Source organism: Haliotis rubra, unplaced genomic scaffold, assembly GCF_003918875.1.
Source record: "Haliotis rubra isolate DU_JTF1 unplaced genomic scaffold, ASM391887v1 Scf21, whole genome shotgun sequence".
NCBI lineage: Eukaryota > Metazoa > Mollusca > Gastropoda > Lepetellida > Haliotidae > Haliotis > Haliotis rubra.
This window is the reverse complement of record NW_025766114.1, coordinates 241,681-263,509: the sequence shown is the minus strand read 5'-3', so window position 1 is coordinate 263,509 and position 21,829 is coordinate 241,681. Positions and strand designations below refer to the sequence as shown.

Sequence of the window (21,829 nt, the reverse complement as noted above, 5' to 3'; positions counted from 1 at the left end):
ATCCCAGGCTTTTTTCGTGTTACAAAACAAGGAGAAAGAAATTGGTGTACTAGAATCATGTACTGAAAGTGCCCCTGCTTTCATTACAATGACATGGGATACTATTTGTCCGACACCATATCCAAGCAGCCAATCGCATCCATTCAGGTCCCACGCTTCAAGTATCCTTATCAAACGTGTGGTATAACTGTAAAGGTATGAAATGTTAAGCTTCAAACTGTAAGCTAACAAACCAGCACCAAATATCTCATTTATTATATTTCCACTGTACTAGCTCGATAATCGTGACAATATAATGCTGTTTATGAATCATGAAAAATCTCTGTAGCATTCCTGAAGGATGTCATTCTTCTATAGCTACTCCTATTTGATTCTATCCAGAGATGTGGATTTTGTTATCTGTGTCAAGTAATATTGTGACTTATCTATATATTTAGCTAGCTTTACCATTGCCCTCTCTATTAAACCCCCTTCTTGGGTCCATGTATCTGTCCCAGTTTCACATATCTATGAAAAGGCAGCGAGTTTGTTTCTATGCCATTTTTAACAGTTCGTCAGTCCTACAGTGGTGAGTCTAATGGAGATAATGACATATATTAAGACATGCAGTGCCCCATTTCACAAAAAAATGTAAACTCTCGTAAGTCTGAGTTATGGAGTTACGTATGGGAGTTAAGATCACCTTAGCGCAACAATTGCTTTGTGGAGGGGACTCTCGTAAGTCTGTGTTAAGATATGGGTGTTTCGATCACCTTTGTGCAACAATTTTGTTGTGGAGGGGCTCTCGCAAGTCTGGGAGTGATGGTCACCTTAGTGTAACTATTGCTTGGTGGAGGGGACTCTCGTAAGTCTGTGTTAAGATATGGGTGTTTCGATCACCTTTGTGCAATAATTTTGTTGTGGAGGGGCTCTCGCAAGTCTGGGAGTGATGATCACCTTAGTGTAACTATTGCTTGGTGGAGGGGACTCTCGTAAGTCTGTGTTAAAGTATGGCATTTACGATCACCTTAGTTCTTTATGGAGGGGACAAGGCCACAAATGTAACGACATTGGGGAAATTCAAAAGCAGGATTTTCTGATTGACACCAAGGGTCGTATTCTGGGTGAATCTACCATTCAATTCATTGAAGAAGATCCCAGCACAAACAACAGATAATTCTATTAAGTGAACTTCACACTTGCCAATCAATGCTTTTTCCAATGATTCCATGATCTGCTACACAGGTAAATAATTACTGTTTTGATTTCAAATAGCTAGTGCCTGTGAATAAAAATGGTTTCTACCAGAGTATATGTGTGTACAAATACTGCTGTCATTAATATGTAATGTTCATGTGTATTCAAAACAGAAATTCAAGAAATAATGTATACAAAAAGATTTTCACAATATTGAATTTCACCTGCCATGACAATATATTTCAAAGCCAATGCATGTACAATGCAATGATGGGTGTCTTACCAGACCATAATCAACTGACTTACGATTTCATCATAATCCTCGACATATAGGAGAACTTTCAGTATCCACAAAGTAATTTCAGAAGCCAGCAATGGGTCTTGATGATTGAGGACGGATCAAGTTGCCAAAATGTACTGATCAGTTATTACGATCTCCTACAGCGTACCACGACAGACCTAAAGTGCCTTTCACTATATACAGGTGTAAATGATGCGTGACAATGACTTGACAGATACTAGGAAGCGAACCTTTTGCAAAAACTACCAGAGCTACATGACTCATTTACCATAACTGATGTATTTAGAGTTGAGTTTAATTTTATGCCGCTTTTAACACTATTCCAGCAATAACATGGTGGGGACACCAGAAATGGACTTCACACATTGTCATCATGTGGGAATCAAACCCGGGGCTTCCTCATGACGGGCAAACACTTTAACCACTATGCTGTCCCACCACTTCATACTCTCACTGACGTCTAATTGTAACAAGCCTGACCATGATTATAATATGTACATGCTGTATACTATATCCGTGCAAAATATTTTTAAGGATGACTGATGACTAGGATTTTAAATTTAAAAACATGCATAAACCTTGTAAATTATGAAATTGTTCATATTATCAGAAATATATGAATATGTGACTCAGAAACTGAGGAAGTGTAACCCCTAACATAACATGTTGTATCACAAAACTACATGAGAATAGCTTGAGACAATTTCTAATTTCAATGCTTTGCGTTCAGGGGGATGTAAGTTTGTCATTAACGATATTCACAAAAAATACATGTGTGTCAAAACCAAGGATTATTTTTATAAGTGAGCACACTTAAGATTGGTTAATATTATCGTAAACAAGTTTATCATAGCGTTACCCCATTATAACAGTTAAGGAAGTTTCATAAAACAAGTAAATACCATGAATTACATATGAAATAACCTTTTATTTCAGACATTGGTTTAAACTCCCATGTTACCTTTGAACACATCAGTTATGATAAACACAGGCAATAGGGCTACCTGATTCCACACCTTTGCATTATCTCAAGGCAGGCAATAGTCTGGTATAATTACAATCTTACATTGCTTGCAGAGGTACGACTGAGCCCCAGTTAACGTAGCTCTGTAAGCAGTTAGATGACAAAATAATGAAACTGCCCAACAATAGTTAAACAAAAAACAAACTACTGAAGAGAAAATGTAAGAATTCTTGCAAAACAGCAAAACTTGGCTCAACAGTAGCACTAACCACTGACAGATCTAGTGACAACTTCAATATAAGAATGTTAAAACTGGTGATATCTATTTGCCACCATTTGGGCTTGTCATTAGAAATTTCCTGCAATTTTCATACTATATGCAAGGGATAAAACTATTACACCTGTAAGAGCTATAGTCCATTTGGCTCAAAAGCGGACCGATGAATTGCGATATAACCCGAAAACTGATAAACATACAATACTCAATGAAATGCTGATCATAATAAAAGCATCAGACCAACTCCTCCCTCGTAACAAATAGTGAACTGTCTCAACATTTTAATGATAGTGTTGTTAAACAACTTTTTTCATTTTTTTTTCAGGACAAAAATTCTGCAAATACCTTACAGAGTTGGTCTGATGTTCTTATTATGGTAAACGTTTCATAGAGTATTATATATTTATCAGTTTTCAAGTTAGCTTGCAATTCATCGGTCCGCTTTTGAGCCAAACGGACTATAACACATTGTACCCATGTGGGGAATAGAACCCAGCTCGACAAGCAAACGCCTTAACCACTGGGCTACCCCACAGCCCCTCATGCATTATAAAATCATAAGATGAGCGAAAGAAAATCCCAAATTCAAATTTAACTTTACCCTGGTCCAAATCAGCCATGTGTATGCGCTACTCATTCAAAGCGATCTTCGTAACGATGGCAAATAAATATCACCATGTAACTGTACATGAAATATACAACAATGTAACATGACATGCATGTCACACGAACCGAAGAACATGATACAAAAATAACAATTGTTATGACGAGAGGTAATGACCCACAAGGATGACATGTCGTGATATAAATGCTCACACAATGTTACCATGGTTACATGGTGTAAATGGAGAGAAGACTACTGCAAGCTGACCAGGTCCTTTTTCAGAATGCAACATGAAGAATATACAATTGATTTTCATTTTACAACACAAATACAAGAAAAACCAAACACAAAATGCCCCAAATTAAATAATCTGCCATAATTGATGAATTAGAATGACCACAAGCCTTCATGAACAAAATTCGGAGATTTGTGAAAGGATATTTTTGTCCAGATAAAGAATGTGGAATGAATTCATTTGTGTTTAAACATTATAGTCATATATTCAAGTTTATCACTTTTGCTAACATTGAAATAATCCTAAATAAATATTAAAACACCCTAAAATAAGTTTGGCAAAATCAGAAATCTAAAAATTCCTTGCCGAAAGCATCAATTCACTACCTAAGCACCTAAAACAGATGGAAAGTGTCTTTGGCTATCATCTTCAGGATAAGGTAAGTCAATACCTTTCTCATTAATCAGACAACCAACACTAGGTATCTGAATTAAAATTACTTCAAAAATCACCTCACGACCAATGTCATGGCTGCCTGGAAGTGTACGAGGGCAGCTATGGGAAATGCAGAATGGACAGTCTAAGGATGTTTCAACACCTGATAGTCACTGTCAAAAAGCAAAACTATTATGACTTGAATGAAAAGGAAACCTTTGAATAAGTACGAATTTTTGGTAAATTACAATTAAGATTGCAATATTACATCAACTATCTTTTTTCTGTTCAACAAAGAGATGTTAGCTCTCAACTCTCTCAACACTATTTCAATAAAGTGTAGAGATAGACCAAGAGACAGATCACATTATAGAACAAAGCTCGAGGATAAGATACAGTTTAGGGCCCCATTTCACAAAGCTATGGTAGCGTTACGTCTGTCATAACTCCTATACTGAAACAGACTTACGACAGTCATTGAGCTACGTACGATAGCTTTGTGAAACTGACCCCAGTTTCATACCGATTAAAGCCATATCATGAACAAGATAAAGATATGAGCTATCATTAGCCTGTTACTTATTCATTGTGGGGGCTTGAGTGGGCAGGGATGAGGCTTGATTGATCTGCGAGACAGTGTCAACTGGAACAGTGTTGAATTAGGACACCCCCAGGAACGTCTAAGACTTATTTGGGGAAGCCGGCTTATGACAAAAATTGCATCTCTGGTAGAGTAGCAGTTTATAGTAATTTGACATTATGTCTCACTGCAGATAACATTGCACTCGAAAAGATGCCATTTTCCTGTGATCCTATCCAGTAGTCTTCCCTCGCTTCTCTATACACTTGAAAGTGATCTACACAGTATGTACATGTGGTTGTCGACAGCTGGGACATCACTCCCCCTCCTCCCCTGCCTCCACGTCGTCATCGTTCACATTGTCATCATCGTCCTCAGCCTCTATCACTTCAACATCAGCTGCAATAAGTAGAGATAATACCATGAGCCCATAATAATTTAGTCAGTTGTCCTAATATCGTTTCAACAGCATCAATAACACTTTCAGCAACTTTCTATTCAAATGTTAGATGTATGTTTTCTCGATGATGATAAACTTCAGGGATTGGGCCATTTTCAGGATTATTAGCCATTTTCTGAATTTAGAATGGGCCACTGCCCTTGTATCAATAGTCAACTTCAAAATTTTAATGGGCCATTTTTTTCCTAATGTGCAAAATGGCCCATGGCCCCTGCCTTTCCCAATCCCTGAACTTACAACTACTGAAACTGTCAAAGTAACTTACCTGAATCATCTAATGTGTCACCTTCTTCAATGTCACCATCTTCTACTGAATACACCTCATCATCTTCTTCATCTACAACATCAACATTTACTGGATTTTGAAAAAACAGCTGTGACATACCACTGAAACTGCTAAACGTGTTAGGTAAATGGTTTTGATTTTACTTCATTTTCTGATTGGAACTCAAGATGCATTCACTCTGACATAAGAACCCCCACCCCTCTGCTCATGGCACATACTACCAGTGGGGCATATACTACCAATGAATGGGGCACATACTACCAATGAATGGGGCACATACTACCATGAACGGGGCACATGCTACCATGAATGGGGCACATACTACCATGAATGGGGCACATACTACCATGAATGGGGCACATACTACCATGAATGGGGCACATACTACCATGAATGGGGCACATACTACCATGAATGGGGGGGCACATACTACCATGAATGGGGCACATACTACCATGAACGGGGCACATACTACCAATGAATGGGGCACATACTACCATGAACGGAGCACATGCTACCATGAATGGGCCACATGGGGCATATACTACCATCAATGGGGCACAGACTAAAAAAGGATATATACTTTAACACTTGTATATATTTCACTCATACATCAGTGTGGAACTTTGTGGAAACCTAAGGAGCATGTGCACGATGCTGATAAACCAACATACATACTCAGGACAAGACTGGGATTTGTACCCAAGCACTCCCAAGGGAGACGACTGTCACAGACAATTGTTATATGTTTGAGGTTCCACTACACTAAATCAGAATCACATGCTCCCTGAGCGAGCACCGTATGTAAACAACTGAAAAGACAGAGACATGTGACAGCTGTGATTGGATGAAATAGTGTGAGATGTTTATGCTTTTTAAATGCACATCCATCCAGTAATTAAAACTGACCACAATTTTAAGAATTTAGTGCTGTCATTTTTTATCACCATCACTTATGCTTATTGTGTGTACAGATATTTTCCAGTAGGTGACATTTGGTGCGGAACTGGGGTTAATGTGTTCTGCTTCCTGTGCTGGGAAAATGAGCCGGACAATTTGGCCAGAAATTGTGTTTTATTGTAGTTTAAAGGCCTGACGTGTACCTGGAATGGCTGTTGATAGCCTGGATAATTTAAAAAATATATATCAAAGGTGACTATTGAAGTCTGTGGGAAAACATTTGGTGTTGTGTAACCTTGATGAATGGGTCAGTGCCTCTCCTACCTTGGTCATCTTAAACTCAAACTTCGTTAGAGAGGAGTATATGGGGTTATTGCTTACCATCATCTTCGTCCTCAACAACATACACAGATTCCTCAGGATCTTCATCATCACTGAAATAAACAACACATGGCTTTAAAACAAAATAGAAATACATATATTATCTGTATACTACCAGCTTACAAATGGGATTCAACAATGTGTTCCCCTTAGCAGAATACAACGACAAGACCTGCACTGTGATCCGACTAAAATAAATGCACATCCTCAATCACCCACATCAAGTTTACTGAAGCTCCAGTGTTCCAAGGTTTTTGATGTTAGTAGTATTAGTATGTATTTCTAACACCCAACCTCACAAAATGTGTCTCCATTCTATGAGAAATAGCATGGTCCCATGTGCCTAAATACAGTCAAATCCTGATGAGTCGAATGCCGGTGTCTCGAATATTATGCATAACTCGAAGTACCTGTCGGTCCCGACCATTCCCTGTTATAGTTGTCATCATTTGATTTCCGGTTACACGAATTCGTCTCATAAACACACACGATGACTCGAGAAGGAAATTTGGTCCCATAACATTCAAACAACAGCAATATTGTATACATAAGCCGAAGTCAGTCAATGAGAAGTTGATTGGTGTAGCAAACTGATCCAATTAACAAAAAAGCGCGGCTCACACCTTTCCGCCATTGACAGGTGAGTTCAAAAGGCAGAATGGTGATTTTACGGAAATCACTGTCTGTGCTAATCAGACTGGAACTGATAAGGTGCCCCTATTAGTGATAGGGAAATCATTAGGTAAACCAATGCTTAGGTGGAGGAATTAGGACTGGATCATCTTTCTTTCTACCCTCATTGACATACCTATGTCTCGAATACATCGATAAGTCGAATTTATTACTTGGTCCCCAGCGATTCGACTCATCGGGATTTGACTGTAGTTGCATTTGCAGTAAGTCTCCAAAGTCTGGGTTAGAATTGATCTTCAGTAACCGATGCTTGTCTTAAGAGGCAACTAATGGGATTGGGTGGTCAGGTTCGCTGACTTGGTTGACGCATGTCATCAGTTCCAAACTGTGTAGATTGATTCTCATGCTGTTGATCTCTGGATTGTCTAGTCCCGACTCGATTATTTACAGACTGCTGCCATTTAGCTGGAATATTGCTGAGTGTGGCATTAAACTAAACTCACTGTCATCAGTGACAGATATTCTTTGTAAATCATAGAGAAACAGAGATGGCAACATCAATCTGGAATGATGGTCACTGTCACAACTGACGATGACAAAATGCAGCATGGTCCAAATTCTGGAAATCTTGCTGTCACCTGTAATATGTACACAGTTGCCAGGTGTGTGAACTTCTCGTGTGACATCCACTGTACACAATATGCATATCTCCAATACTGACTCTCTACCAGTCCTTGGTCCCGTTCCTCAAAACAATCATCACCCTAAGATGTTCGTAACTCCCAGGCTTTAACATACACTTACGACAGTCATAGCACTACGATTGCTTTGTTTAACGAGGCCCTGTTCCACAGCGCTATGGCAGCTCTATGACTATTGTAACTCCTATGGTTCCATATAGACTTACAGCAGCTTTGTGATACAGGACCCAGTTGTGTAACATGCTTCTAGATAAGTCAACGACTGATTCTGGAAACAATCCCTAGATAAGTCGAGGTGAGGTGAAATTGGGTTTAACGTAGTGCTTGAGAATATTTCGCTCATATGATGATGTACATGCGTGTGTATATGTATGTGCAGCTGCTTGTACTAGCCCAGACTTAGCTGGTTTTATAGTGCTGGCCCACTGAGATACCATGCCGCAGGGAAGTATGAATACCCCACTCGGACACATTATACTGTATCCGAGCTGACCAGTCCTTGTTGAACCTATTAATGCCGAGTGCCAGGCAGGGACCAACAAGTACCTTATTTTAACGTCTTTTGGTATGACGCGGTCGGGGATCGAACCCGCAACCTTCCGCTCTCCGCCCAAGATAAGGCACAACCACTATTGTGTTTAATAACCCATACTAACAGTGCCTCAAATGGAACAGACAACTAACCTGATGCCATTTTCTTCAACCTCTATGTCTGGTGCCAAGTAATACTGAAGGGGGTTCGGCCACATGTCATCTTTAATCACCTGAAACAAGTACAACAAAATAATTTTATAAGGCCAGACTTACAAATAGCACTACGATTCAGTACATCCACAACGGTAACAAGCTGAGAGAATTTAACACTGCTTTGAACAGTGTTCCAGTTTTACACAGTCCACGGTGATGCAAATGTGAGCCATTTTCCACTTTAAAAAATCTAGAATCATAATCTGACTGAGCTGGGATTTGAACCAACGAACCCAAGGGAAATAACTCTATGCAACAAATCATGGTGCCTTAGAATGGGTCACAGCTTGCATAAATACAGGGAGAGGGAATCACTGTATAATTCCTGATACTGCTTGTTACAAGTCAACATCAGCTGCTACAGGCGGTGACAATCATGTGACCTACCTCTGCAATGTCATCTGCTGATGGGTCAGTGTTGTCAAGGAACCACGAGAAGAAGTTTCTTGCCATGCCCAGCTTCCTCTTGCGACCATTCTGTTCAGTCTGCTGGAGCTTCTTCGTCAAATCCATCCCTTCCTTCCATTCGATACTTGTGGATTTGGATGCAGGATCACCTAAGCATCATAACTCAGTATTTAGATGATAAAGGAACAAAGTTTTCTGTAAAAGGGTAATAAATCGGCAATCATAAGTTTCTGTTCTAATTCATCATAATACTGAAAAGAAGAGATTTCAGAACATATCAGCATCCTTGGAGTAACACATCACATTTTGTTGTCAGTTTTCGCTATTTTATTATGAGGGGGGACTACTTAATGGTAGAACAACTGTTTGTTAAACAACATTTTTATTCGGGTGTATCAACCAAGAGAGTGAACCTGACCACCACCGCCAGTGGGTTCCCACTTACAACACACATGCATGGGTTGCCCAAGACCAATTCCAACACAAATATTCACAGGTTCAATAGTTTGAGCAATATCTAATGCCAAGTAATACATTATGACCACCAGATACCCAATTCTCTGTTAGAATGGAGGCTCCAACATGCACATACATGATCTGGGTTATGCAAGTGGATGTTGTTTAACACAACAGTAAAACCCATGTCAGTAATATCATGTAAATATCAAACCTGAATCAAGGATTCAAGACACAAGCCACAATCCAAGTCTCAAATTTCATTTACACACTTTAAAAACTAGCAATTCTGGGACAGACTTGAACCCTGATCTTCATCATGATCATGCTACTATTCTTACATACAATAACACAATAACAGAAAAACAGTAAATACTCACCTGAAGTAGCCAGGTGAAATTCTTTGCACAGTAATTCATTTGTAAAGTATGGATTCTGTGAGAAACTGAACTTGATCTTGTACCCAGACTTGATGTCATCAAACTCTTCTACCTCAACCTTATAAGAAAACACAGGACTATTATGATAATTGCACAAGTAATCATTGCTATTAGCATGAAGAAAATCAACTATAGAGAAGAAAGGTATACACCCCCAATTACAGGCTTCCCGAAGGCGACTTTCAAATGGCAAATATATCTGCAATATCTGTATAAAAGACATTATTGCCTAGCATTCTCAAAACACAACAAAAAGGTCGAGATGACATTTACCAAAGATCACTAGATTGCTTCATTTTATTCAGTCAATTTACCTGGTGATGGCAATTCACATCTTATTCATTAGTTAGGATGACCACTTGTAATTGTGACTGTTTATAAATGCGGACTGATATATTCAATAATTCAATCAATATACCTTTTTCAGATAGTGTAGACATTCCTCCTCCTCTTGGTCAAGGACAGCTGAGATTTGTGGGTGATTTACAAACTTTTCATTAAGGAAGACAACAAAACTTAATCAACACAAATCAACATAATTAACACAGCTCATATATTAATGCATTACCGGTATGTTTTAAGAAACACATTGTCCATACTCCCTCTCTTTGAAAGTGTCAAGCAAAACATGCTCAAGAAACAACATTACAGGGTTGAGAGAGGAGCGAAATAGTTTGTGTACAAGATGGACATAAGGACCTCAAATTATTAGATTAGTTCAGCTAATAACACCACTAAGAGGTTATGTATTTATCCTGTGAGTGTGATATTCTCTGGAATTGATCGTTGTCCCATCTTCACTGCTCAGGGGTGGAAATAACTTTAAAATTGCTAGTGTACTCTGGTACAGTGGCACATGTAAAATCACTTGCCCTGATAATTTTTCCACTATACCGTCCGCTTTCTTTTCTTGTTGATTTTTTAAATAAACATAATTAACATTGGAATATCAACTGGACACCGGTACAGTGTGATATACAAATTTGCTTGCCCGACAGCAAAAAAAACTGGCGCCGGGCAATGGGTTATTTCCACCCCTGCTGCTCCAATAGTATCTAAACTAAGACCTGGTTTAATTATCTGCTTGTCTAGGAATCAATCTTTGACTGCAGCTGACAATGATCGTGTTATTTGTGATACCACATTTTTTCAATGAGTGATAAATTACTTGCTTTATGAGACTGCCGTTTACAATACATTCCAACTTCAATGACATACACTAATGTATTGCAGTTGTTAGTTTGGCATTGTATGTTGTATGGTGGTGGTCTGCAAATGGTCCAAATCTGGATCCAGACTAGTGGTGGTCCGACTGATTGAAATAATCAAAGACTGATCGCAGTGGCTAAATGACCAAACAATTGATAATATTTTCTCATAATCGAACACAAACAATTTTTGAATACTGGTTTGCATTAACAACATATTTCACTAGGTTGGTTTTGTCTGTGTCTTTGAATTTACATTTAATAAGCAATGTCTTCCAAGTTATGATTAAATTTATCATAAGACTCCTGGAAATCTATGATCCTAACATACTAGTCCTTCTTAAACTAAAGATGTGAAATTTACAAATGCATTTGTGCAGTCTGCCCAAAAAACCCCAAAGGACTATGTGCTTTTCTAAAGAAAATTGAGCATTAACAGGAATATTTTATAAATGATGCTAACCAATTATTTTTGATGACTGAACGGTTGTAATGAACCAATCATCAATTATGAGATTTTTACCAATTCCCAACAGTACCAGAGCATGAGCATCAATCTAAGCAACTGAGATATGATGATATATGCATTTTGCATTCTTTACAGGTTGCATCTAAATGGCACCTTGATTGTATGAAAAGGTGTGTCACCTAAAAGTATGCACAATGTTTTGACTGAATGGCATAGTTACAAAAAAAGGCTGAAGTTTTCACTATGGGTAGCTTCAAATGTTCATAAAAATGTTTCTGATCCATAATTTTGGAACCAACATGACATCGAGGAAACAATGACTGCAAATGCATCATGACAATCAAAACAAGCAGCATTCTCTTAAAACGATAGTACTGGAACTGTTACAGTCCATATTTCAAAGAAGGAAACAATATTATCTCAGATGAGACTCATCAGTTAAAATTCTGTGCCAAGGAAAAGTGTTTATTATTTCATTTTTTTGGCAGTCTTTGAGTATAACAACTGAAAATGAATGACTTTTGTAGATAGCCAAATTGAAAATTTAAGTCATTTTACACACTGACTGATTTGACAAATACACTCCCCAGGAAGCTGAGAAAGAAATCAGAGGTGAGGTGAAATTGGGTTTGACGTAGTGCTTGAGAATATTTCGCTCATATGATGATGTGCATGCGTGTGTATGTGTTTGTGCGGCTGCTTGTACTAGCCCAGACTTAAGCTGGTTTTATAGCGCTAGCCCACTGAGATACCATGCCGCAGTGAAGCATGAATACCCCACTCGGACACATTATACTGTATCCGAGCTGACCAGTCCTTGTTGAACCTATTAATGCCGAATGCCAGGCAGGGACCAACAAGTACCTAATTTTAACGTCTTTTGGTATGACGCGGTCGGGGATCGAACCCGCGACCTTTCGCTCTCTGGGCGGACGCTCTAACTACTACACTACAGAGGCGGTCAAGAAATCAGAGACCAGTCTGATCCCAAGATGGATTAATAAATTAGTAGGACTTCATTGAGTATACCTCAATACACTTTTCAAGCAACACATATTGCAATATATTTTTCAGATTATCGGTATATTGGGTAAACATATATTACAAGTTATGTGATTATCTCAATTGTTTAAAATCTTCACAGACTTTCATTCACAACATATTTTCCTTCATAATTGATGCACACTATAAAATAGACTTAGTCTCTGAATATATAACTTTGATTGTAACAAATAAATCCATTTCTACCTGAGGAAATCTAGACTTGCTATATTTAGGGCTGACAGTAGGGAAAATATGATTCAGGGATTGTGAAACAGACTAACTATAAAAGAATCTCTAACTATGAAACCTAATTTTCAGATTCCTGTTATCAGAACTATAACATATATTTTAGGGCCTTAGTATGTAGACAATAGGGTCAACAGGACAGTGGTAGATACAATTAGTTTCTCTCACTGTCAAACATTTCAGCTCCCAATATATCACAATGCAGATACCTTCAACCCAATATACTGCAACCCAATTTACTTGCCAATACACAGCCCTAATAATTAGCATGATTACTGTGTTTCAGCAAGAGTATTATCTTTGCATTAAATTGCAACAGTGTCCACCCATACTGCCTAATTGTTATCTATTAGGTAGGGGAAGGCCAGTAGGTGATATGGGATTGTCATAGTTGGTTAATTAATGAAAATGAGGTGGTATGGGTATGGAAGAGTTCAAGTTGAAACATTGGAGGGATGTACTACACAAGTCAAGCTCATACTGGTATTTGACTTGGGATTCACATAGCAATATATTATGACATAAAATATTTGACTGTGGTTGACACTAATGGTACATGCATATTATATTTTTACCATACTAATTTAAATATTACTATGTCCAAATCAGCATGGTCAGTTGCAAACATTTTGTGGACATGGATACAGACTGGACAATCAATAAACTTTGTGGGTCCTTGTTGGTAATATGAGGGTCCTGTAAAGCATTGAAATGGGGTAGTGTAATGTTTGAGATAATTACTTCAGAGCCTGGAATGAATCAATGATCCTGTAGACAGTGATCATGACTGATTGGTGCATTAGCATACACAAATAAATACTCTTGATGCGTTTGATTTTCTGGGTGTCTATCAAGACTCAGTGTTTAGGGTTTTCTGCAGCCATTCTCTACTTTTGTACATATCTGACGCAAATGTATATGTTGTATAAAAAACTATGTTCAGCACTTTAGAGTATGATGCAATTAACACCACCATGCAAGCAATTATCTAGCCCAAATTTCTTATTTTTTGTGCATAAATTTGGGCTTTTAATATATGACAATTGAAGTATGACATTTGATTTCAAGGGGTAATTCAGAGAGTTGTAAGATGACCTATATCAATAGAAAAGTCCATTTTAGAAAATTGACATGTAGACACATTACACAAGGTTATCAGTGCCAAAGCCTTGATAACCGCCTTGTAAGCAGTACGTTCTTTACAATATAGTGATGATATATGGAAAGATATAGAATGACAATGGATGGCCCCTTCAAATACTTAGTTGATCACACTCAACACAAAAGAAACTGTCATGTTCAATTGCAGAGAAGACTTGAAATATTAATTTTTTAAACACATTATGCAGTAGCTTGCATATATAACAAAAATTCACATATTCCTTTCATGAAACAAGTATGTAATAAAATACACCCAGATCAACAACAAACAATAGTGACAACAAAGGACACAATGGTTGTCTCCCCTGACAGGAAACTGAGAACCAAGCTCATGCTTGTAAAAACAAGTTTCCTGAAATTAGTAACGATCAGAAGACATTAATAACATGCAATCTCTAAGAAAAGATCAGTTGTATAATCTGTTTGTAATTTTATACAAACAAATTATCACTGTCCACATCGCTAGGGTTCACACGAGTTTTCCCTACCGCGAAAACAGGAGACACTAAAAGTTTTGGTTATCTTCAAAGTTGACCATTTACGCTTTCACACCAAAGGATACGGCAGTGACCCAGAAATTTGGGATTTCCTCAATTAATCCATTTCGTCGATCAAAGTGCGGTTTTCTTAATTTGTTGTACTTTTGTTCCACCTGCAAAATTTCCTCGCTTGCTTTTTCGTTTAGAGCATCAATTTCATTCTGGCACGAGTCGATGTCTTCCAGTGTCTTTTGCATCTGTGATTCTGCATCTAAATCGCCGCTATCAGCTCCATTCGCCTCACCTTCCGGCGTAGAGAGCTTCTGGACTTTCGTCGCTGTCGCTGATTCTGTTGACATTTCTAGTGCACTCAGATGATCAATGTACACAAGCGTGAATGCAAAACTGCACGTTTGAAAAGTCTGCGATGGTTTAATAGAGTCAGAGCGCATGCGCGGCAAAAGTCTCTTACTAGCTGGAGAAAGACCCGTTTTCATTCGCTAGATTTCGCAATTCACATGACGTAATGAAAATATCAGCAAATGAAAATGCTTCTCACGGAAATTTACGGCTGGCTGAAACTCGAGGTCGAAAGAAGAAACAAAATGGCGGAGGAAGAATCGTCAGAAACACGGCCTGATGACAGTAAGGACAATATTTTCGAAATATTACAAAAGGAAGCAAAATTATCTGCAGAAAATGTCGTAGGAGGGGATACCAAATACAACACTGGTGTTGACATGCACCACGCTCTCTCGGATTTAAAGAGAGATCACCATGCCATTCATGGATTTAGGAATTTGCCAGGTTTGCAATGCCCACCTGTTCAGACGAACATTGCAAAGGAAGAACTGGATAATTCAGAGGTAAATTCCTCTCCCGAAGCTAAGAAACTAAAACTGTCAATGCCTTCGACACCCCAAGGACTGTCTGATTCATGTGTCAGTCCTGAATCGGGAAAAAGAAGGCGCATTCAACACGATTATCGACGCCTATCAAGCTCAGGTTATGTTGATGATTATGAAGCAGGTAAAGATCAACGTTTCGCGGTTGGGAACGAAACAGAAATGGTCCCGGGGACAACTGCAACATCCCCAAGATCTAAAAGCAACACATCATCACCGAAAACAAGATCTCCAATATCGTTTGGCACTGCAAAGTTTCCTAACTCTGCTGCACAGGATACAGGAGTAAAACTGAATGTTCAGAATAATTCTGAAGTAGATGGTTGTAGAGGTAAGAAAGTTATAATTTGTCCCATTTAATTTTTTAAATGCCTTGTTCTAAGTTAAGATTTGTTAAAACAATGATTAATTACATGTGATTTACAACAGTTTATGACAAACTGGCTCTGACAATGAAATATTCAATGAGTAACAGTGTGACATGGTACCCTACATAGCTATTTACTCTGCAAATTGCAACATTAATTCATAGCATATTAACAAGTCCATAAGCACTTGCATCAGAGGTCAATTTTGTATATTAGTGGTTTATATATTTTTCTGGCTTTATAATAAGGAGCGCTTATAGAATTCAGCATTTCACTAAGACAACCAGTTCATGTATATTTTTAGAAACATATCTGTCTTATGACTCATTTATTAAATCTATTACTTTTCACATTGTCTAAAAAACACATATTATTTTTCATTTCGCCAAAAATTAATTGCCAGGTTTAACATTGTTAATAATTTTCCACAATGTTACTGAAAAAACAGTTCTCATACACATGCTTCAGCAATGGGTCCACATTGGAATTGTCAAAGTGTAAAAATAAGGTGTTTCAAACAAACAATAGATAAATAAAATGACAAAACAAAATTACTTTTAAAAGTTGCAACATATATTTAAGTTACTATTTTCGTCCTTTCATGCCATTGTGTAATGTCAGTAAAATGGCATCTCAGCCTCTGTCACCTTGATTTTTTCACTCAGGCTCTGTGTTTAAAACGAAATGAATAAATGAGAAATTTCTGTCACAGGTCACTACTTCGTACAACATCTCCATGATGTTCCATCTTTTAACTATAGGTAGCCATTTGACGCCTAAAACGTTCAGAATACAATGCTTTAACCAAAAACTTTCTTTGAAATCTGAAAGTTATCATACACAATTATGGTATCCATTACTGTAATGTAATGTATTGCTGCCTTAGGTCTCATACTTGATTTTGGTCAAATCACGATCCTTATAGCAGATTGTTGCAGAAAAAGCATCATCTCAACCGAGTTTGATCCAATAAGATTGCTTGTTACAGCTGTGACAATACTACTGGCAAAGTTTTGACAATGTTATAAATGTCCAAAGCTTTCTAAAAAAATAAATAATTAAACTTGAAAATGTAAAATAAATGGGTCAGATAATATTATGATATCATTCAAATGGCAAATATCGCCACAGTTTTAGCTTCCTCTTTGATTTCATATGATGTTTGACATGTGGTGGCAATAATGTTTTACAAGCTGATATTTTCCTTGATAAATGTTGTTTTTATCCATCATCTCAGAGTCTCTGGGAAGTTGCTGTCATAGCAGTACATGCTTCTAGTTGACTGGGGTTTAAAGGGTTAAACTACCTCCTCATGTAGCTTTGTTAAAACTGTGAAAGAGAAAACTTTAAGGAATACCTGATCAAAGCTTTGGCTGCCATCCAAAATACACGAGAAGGGGTACAACGTCCTTCAATCCACAGCGGTTGTCTTTCTGGTCAATAAATGCCATTCCTGTGTAATGATGCAAATACTTAATGAAAAAAATATATATGCAGGGATCAAAATTATTGGTGCCATTGTCCTGCTGGCACTGATAAAATCGAAATGGCGTGTATAAATTCTTACCCGCGTGCCATTATGGCACACTTGATTATTAGTGAAAGTGCACTTACGTATTTTTTCACAGTTATTATCTTTCATGATTTAAAGTGAATGTCTGAAGAAGTGTGAAATTATTTTCTCGGAAAACAGCAATGTGAGCATTGTATCTACGCGGCCATTATTATGATTACTGCACATGTCCAAACTGAATTATGGGCAATCTCGGAAGCAGGCGATATGCGAGCGTGACAGTGACCCATGTTCGATAGACATGAATGGATATTGAGGTTTTAATTGTTTCTAAATCTAATCATGGAACAGCAGATGATTTTAAAATTTTCTGGAAACTTCAAGTCTTTAAGAATCTGTTTTGATTTGTAATACATTATGAGACACTCGAGTTATTCATAACATAGCATAAAGGCCAAGTAATATTGTATTTTCCATGTGCATAGCATAACTTCTATTTCAGGTATTGTGCCCTTTCTAAACTGTGTGGTATTGTCGGGGTTAACAAACAAACATTGTATGTGATAAGAAACTATCAATCAAACATCACTAGACATAATAATTCACATTGTCATTACCATGATGCTACCTGTTATTCAACTAAGCCTGAAATAGCAATCAGCTGTGTACTCATGTTTTTCTCCAATCTACCAGTGATTCAGCTAAAAACGATCCGAAAATATGACTACAAAGAATTTCTATTCTATTATCAGAAGAATTTAAATCTTAAGCGGTTATACTTGCTGTGATAATAAATATTGCTATCGTGTTGGTATGAAGCATTTTTTATGTACATATTTAACATGATAATTAACACAGGTGGAGACGTTTTGCGTATGGAACAGTTTGACAAGTCACAGTTGACTTCGCGCGGTACATTTGCATTTAATTGTCAAATATGACTTCAATGAGTCAATAACGCAGGTCTTGGGGTCCATGGATGACGAGGTGGTAATCAGTTCGTGATTGCTGAGAATAATGTGAAATTGGTGCTATCACGGTAGGAGCGAAAAGCTGGCCCTCCACGAACATAGTAAGCGGAAGTTCTATCACGCTAAGCCATTTCACACACGTTTTCACTGGTGTTACTGTAAACAGTTTTTAATGAATGAAAATGTGACAAAATTTAATCCAATGAAATGGAATGTAGGAAGATAGGGGCGGAGATGGTTTTATCATTTGTTTTTGACACTATACTTTTTTGCATGGCCGTGTGTACTTGCCGCGTTAAAACATGGTGTGTTGCATCACAGCAAACATTGTAATCACTCAGGTAATGCCTTGTCCTTATTAAAAAGTTGTCTTTTATAAGTTAGTACAACACTCCGTTGTTCATGTGATTAATAATGAAACCCCTGAATGTTTAAAAAAGTATCTGAAATCCTGATCAGTGTTCACCAGTTGCAGGCTCGTAGCAAACCAATGTTTTCGTGCAGGGTTGGGAGTCATCCTGACTCACAGTATTTATTTTTGAGAGTCGTTTTCAATATCTGGGAAGTCTATTGGCTTTCTAAATATAATGAATGACATACACAAATGCTGTTGGCTGGTATCTTTATCGCATTCTAGCAAGGCTCTATATTTAGCCACTCCCGTACTTCATGTTAATATCACCAGCATTTTCAACACAGTTTGCAATAAAACGAAAGCTATCATTGTTTGCTTATCAAATCGATTTTATTGAACTGAATTCTGAGGGTCACTCATAAAGCTTGCGTCAAGCTTGACTCGTATGATAATATTTTGAGAGTCTTTTAAAAAAATTGTTGCGGCAAATACGCAGGAATCATGCGTTATGTAAAACACTGTTCGTTTAAGCCTGATCATTTGGAAAGAGTTATATATAGAGAGTATTAAGTGCTTGCCCAACCTTTTTAGGAAAAGTCATGTGTACGCCCCCTGAGTTGTGAACAATGACTAATTAATGGTAAAATGTTCAGGTCAGACAGATAGCTAATCATCAATGTCTTTTCAAAGTTTGAGGTCAGTTAATAAACAAAAATACTTACCTAGCATTGTCTTATTACTCATGATATATTAGTGACGGTTATAATACGATTACAACTTTGACAGTCACTTCAAATCCTGCACTTCAAGTCTTGTAATGTTTTTAAGTTCAGTTTAATAGACCATGAATTTATGGCACACTTGAAATTGAAATGGCACACTTAAATTATCATGACAGTGCCCATGAGGCATACTTGAAACTTTAGTCCCATAAATTAAGTTGAAAGCAAACTATAAAATATGTTTGAAATAACATGGCATTCATAAATGCACCATCGCCTGCTATATTGAACACACAAATATTATATACTCCAAACATTGCTGGGCTTACTCAATGACAGAAATGGAACCGAGAGAAGCTTATATTATTAGGCATACTCAAGAACCCAGCAGCAGTCTGATATCATAGGCATTGTTTCATCGGGGTTTTGGGTATCGAAGTTCACAAAATATTTGTAAAGTTTGTGGTGCTGCATTCTAAAGGTAGGCCACACTTATAGTAGTTTAAAATTACACTAAGTGAAGACAATGTACAAATACAATAACTGACTGACTGAGTTTGGTTTTACGCCGCTTTTAGCAATATTGCAGCAATATCACGGCGGGGAACACCAGAAATGGGCTTCACACATTGTACCCATGTGGGGAATCGAACCCGGGTCTTTGGCGTGACGAGCGGAAGCATTAACCACTAGTTTACTAAGCAGATGTGTTCTGCCTTATGTCATACCTAATCAAAACCAACTTAAATATAATGGAAATGATTTCATAAAAATTCACTCATCCTATACTAACAGTACAACTTGATAGCAATCGATGTCTTTTTCATTACGCAAGCGTTTTTTATAAATATATTCCGTACGCTTTTGTTTTAAACTTTTTGCTTATCTAACATTTTAAATGCGTGGTAATTGGTAACAATTATTTTCAATGCGTAATTGGAAATTTTCTATGCGTATTTTACTTGGATACGCAGCTTATCTGGGCCTCTGTATGTTTTCTGTATTAGATAATAGTTGGTGTTATCAATAACGAGGAACTGGGTTTCGTTTTATTTTTAACATGCAAATGAGGTCATCCAGCAGGAGCTATTTTTATTGACCTCTGTACATCGATGTGGTGTATATTTGTTTAAAATTATTACACCTAAATTAGATAGTAGCTTTCCTGATATATGAGGGCTTCTGTAAACACATATTTTAGTTGCCAGCGCAATGTTAATCTATGATTGGCAATCTAAATTGATGTACAGCACACCATTTGGCTGTGTCTAAAATAACATTCATGGGCACAAAATCAATTGAAGAAACAGACATCGCTTGTGCTAACATACTTCTCAGTACCTTTGTTCTGTTTTAATCACAGAGTAATCATTTTCTTGTATAAATTTCAATATTTTCCTGCAAACCTAGATCTTCACCATTCAGACATTATCAGAATAGCTTAAAACATACTATATTTAAGAAATGCAGTTCGCTTCTACCACCATGTGTAGTGTAATAAAGCACACTTTCTCCCTGAACTATTATAGTTAAAGCACTATGACGCTTAAACGTTATGATAGTTCAGGGCGAAAGTGTGCTTTATTACACCAAGCATGGTGGTAGAGCGAACTGTATTTCTTTTCTAAGATGCCAAATTTAATACTCTCTAAAGATAATTGCGATTAATCTATGACAGAAAACAAACGACGGTGTCGGTGACCTAAATTAAGAATTATCGCACAGGGATAACTGGCGCGCTGTTCTATTGACGTGTCTGCCACCTTACGTTAAGACGAACGTTACCAGATAAAAACAAATGATAAACAGTTTGATGACGGGTTACGTTCTGATTAAATATCTTTCTAAATTATTTTAATTACATCTGTGAATAACGTAAACCATATGGGGCAATATGAACATCGCATATCTACTATCAATGTAAGTTTAGATCAGTACATCCAGATGAAGCTGAGTAGTCAAGCGACACAAATATTATATACTCCAAACATTGCTGGGCTTACTCAATGACAGAAATGGAACCGAGAGAAGCTTATATTATTAGGCATACTCAAGAACCCAGCAGCAGTCTGATATCATAGGCATTGTTTCATCGGGGTTTTGGGTATCGAAGTTCACAAAATATTTGTAAAGTTTGTGGTGCTGCATTCTAAAGGTAGGCCACACTTATAGTAGTTTAAAATTACACTAAGTGAAGACAATGTACAAATACAATAACTGACTGACTGAGTTTGGTTTTACGCCGCTTTTAGCAATATTGCAGCAATATCACGGCGGGGAACACCAGAAATGGGCTTCACACATTGTACCCATGTGGGGAATCGAACCCGGGTCTTTGGCGTGACGAGCGGAAGCATTAACCACTAGTTTACTAAGCAGATGTGTTCTGCCTTATGTCATACCT

At 37.5% G+C, this 21,829-nt stretch overlaps 2 protein-coding genes across 2 annotated transcripts in view; one reads left to right on the top strand and one right to left on the bottom strand.

Moving 5' to 3' along the window:
- Nucleotides 1-4,277: 4,277 nt before the first annotated feature.
- LOC124276526 (protein SET-like) lies at nucleotides 4,278-15,032 on the bottom strand. The gene is made up of 8 exons (XM_046712159.1): nucleotides 14,675-15,032; nucleotides 10,403-10,474; nucleotides 9,925-10,042; nucleotides 9,068-9,237; nucleotides 8,618-8,697; nucleotides 6,600-6,652; nucleotides 5,298-5,369; nucleotides 4,278-4,971 (listed from the first exon to the last, which is right to left on the bottom strand). Exons 1-8 carry the CDS (start codon nucleotides 14,948-14,950, stop codon nucleotides 4,889-4,891), a joined length of 924 nt encoding a protein of 307 aa, XP_046568115.1. The 5' UTR covers nucleotides 14,951-15,032; the 3' UTR covers nucleotides 4,278-4,888.
- Nucleotides 15,033-15,191: 159 nt separating this feature from the next.
- The window catches only part of LOC124276521, a 28,941-nt gene continuing 22,303 nt past the window's right edge, over nucleotides 15,192-21,829 (top strand). The window contains 1 exon segment of the mRNA XM_046712151.1: nucleotides 15,192-15,827. Coding sequence (XP_046568107.1) covers nucleotides 15,197-15,827 — 631 coding nt within the window. The 5' untranslated portion in view covers nucleotides 15,192-15,196.

Bases quoted from the DNA above. Each gene is read 5' to 3' on its own strand.
- LOC124276526 (XM_046712159.1), bottom strand. From the start codon at position 14,950: ATGTCAACAGAATCAGCGACAGCGACGAAAGTCCAGAAGCTCTCTACG. The intron at 10,043-10,402 runs GTATATTGATTG...TTTTCTTATAAG, and splicing joins GTCTACACTATCTGAAAAAG to GTTGAGGTAGAAGAGTTTGA. The intron at 8,698-9,067 runs GTAGGTCACATG...TACTTGTTTCAG, and splicing joins CAGCAGATGACATTGCAGAG to GTGATTAAAGATGACATGTG.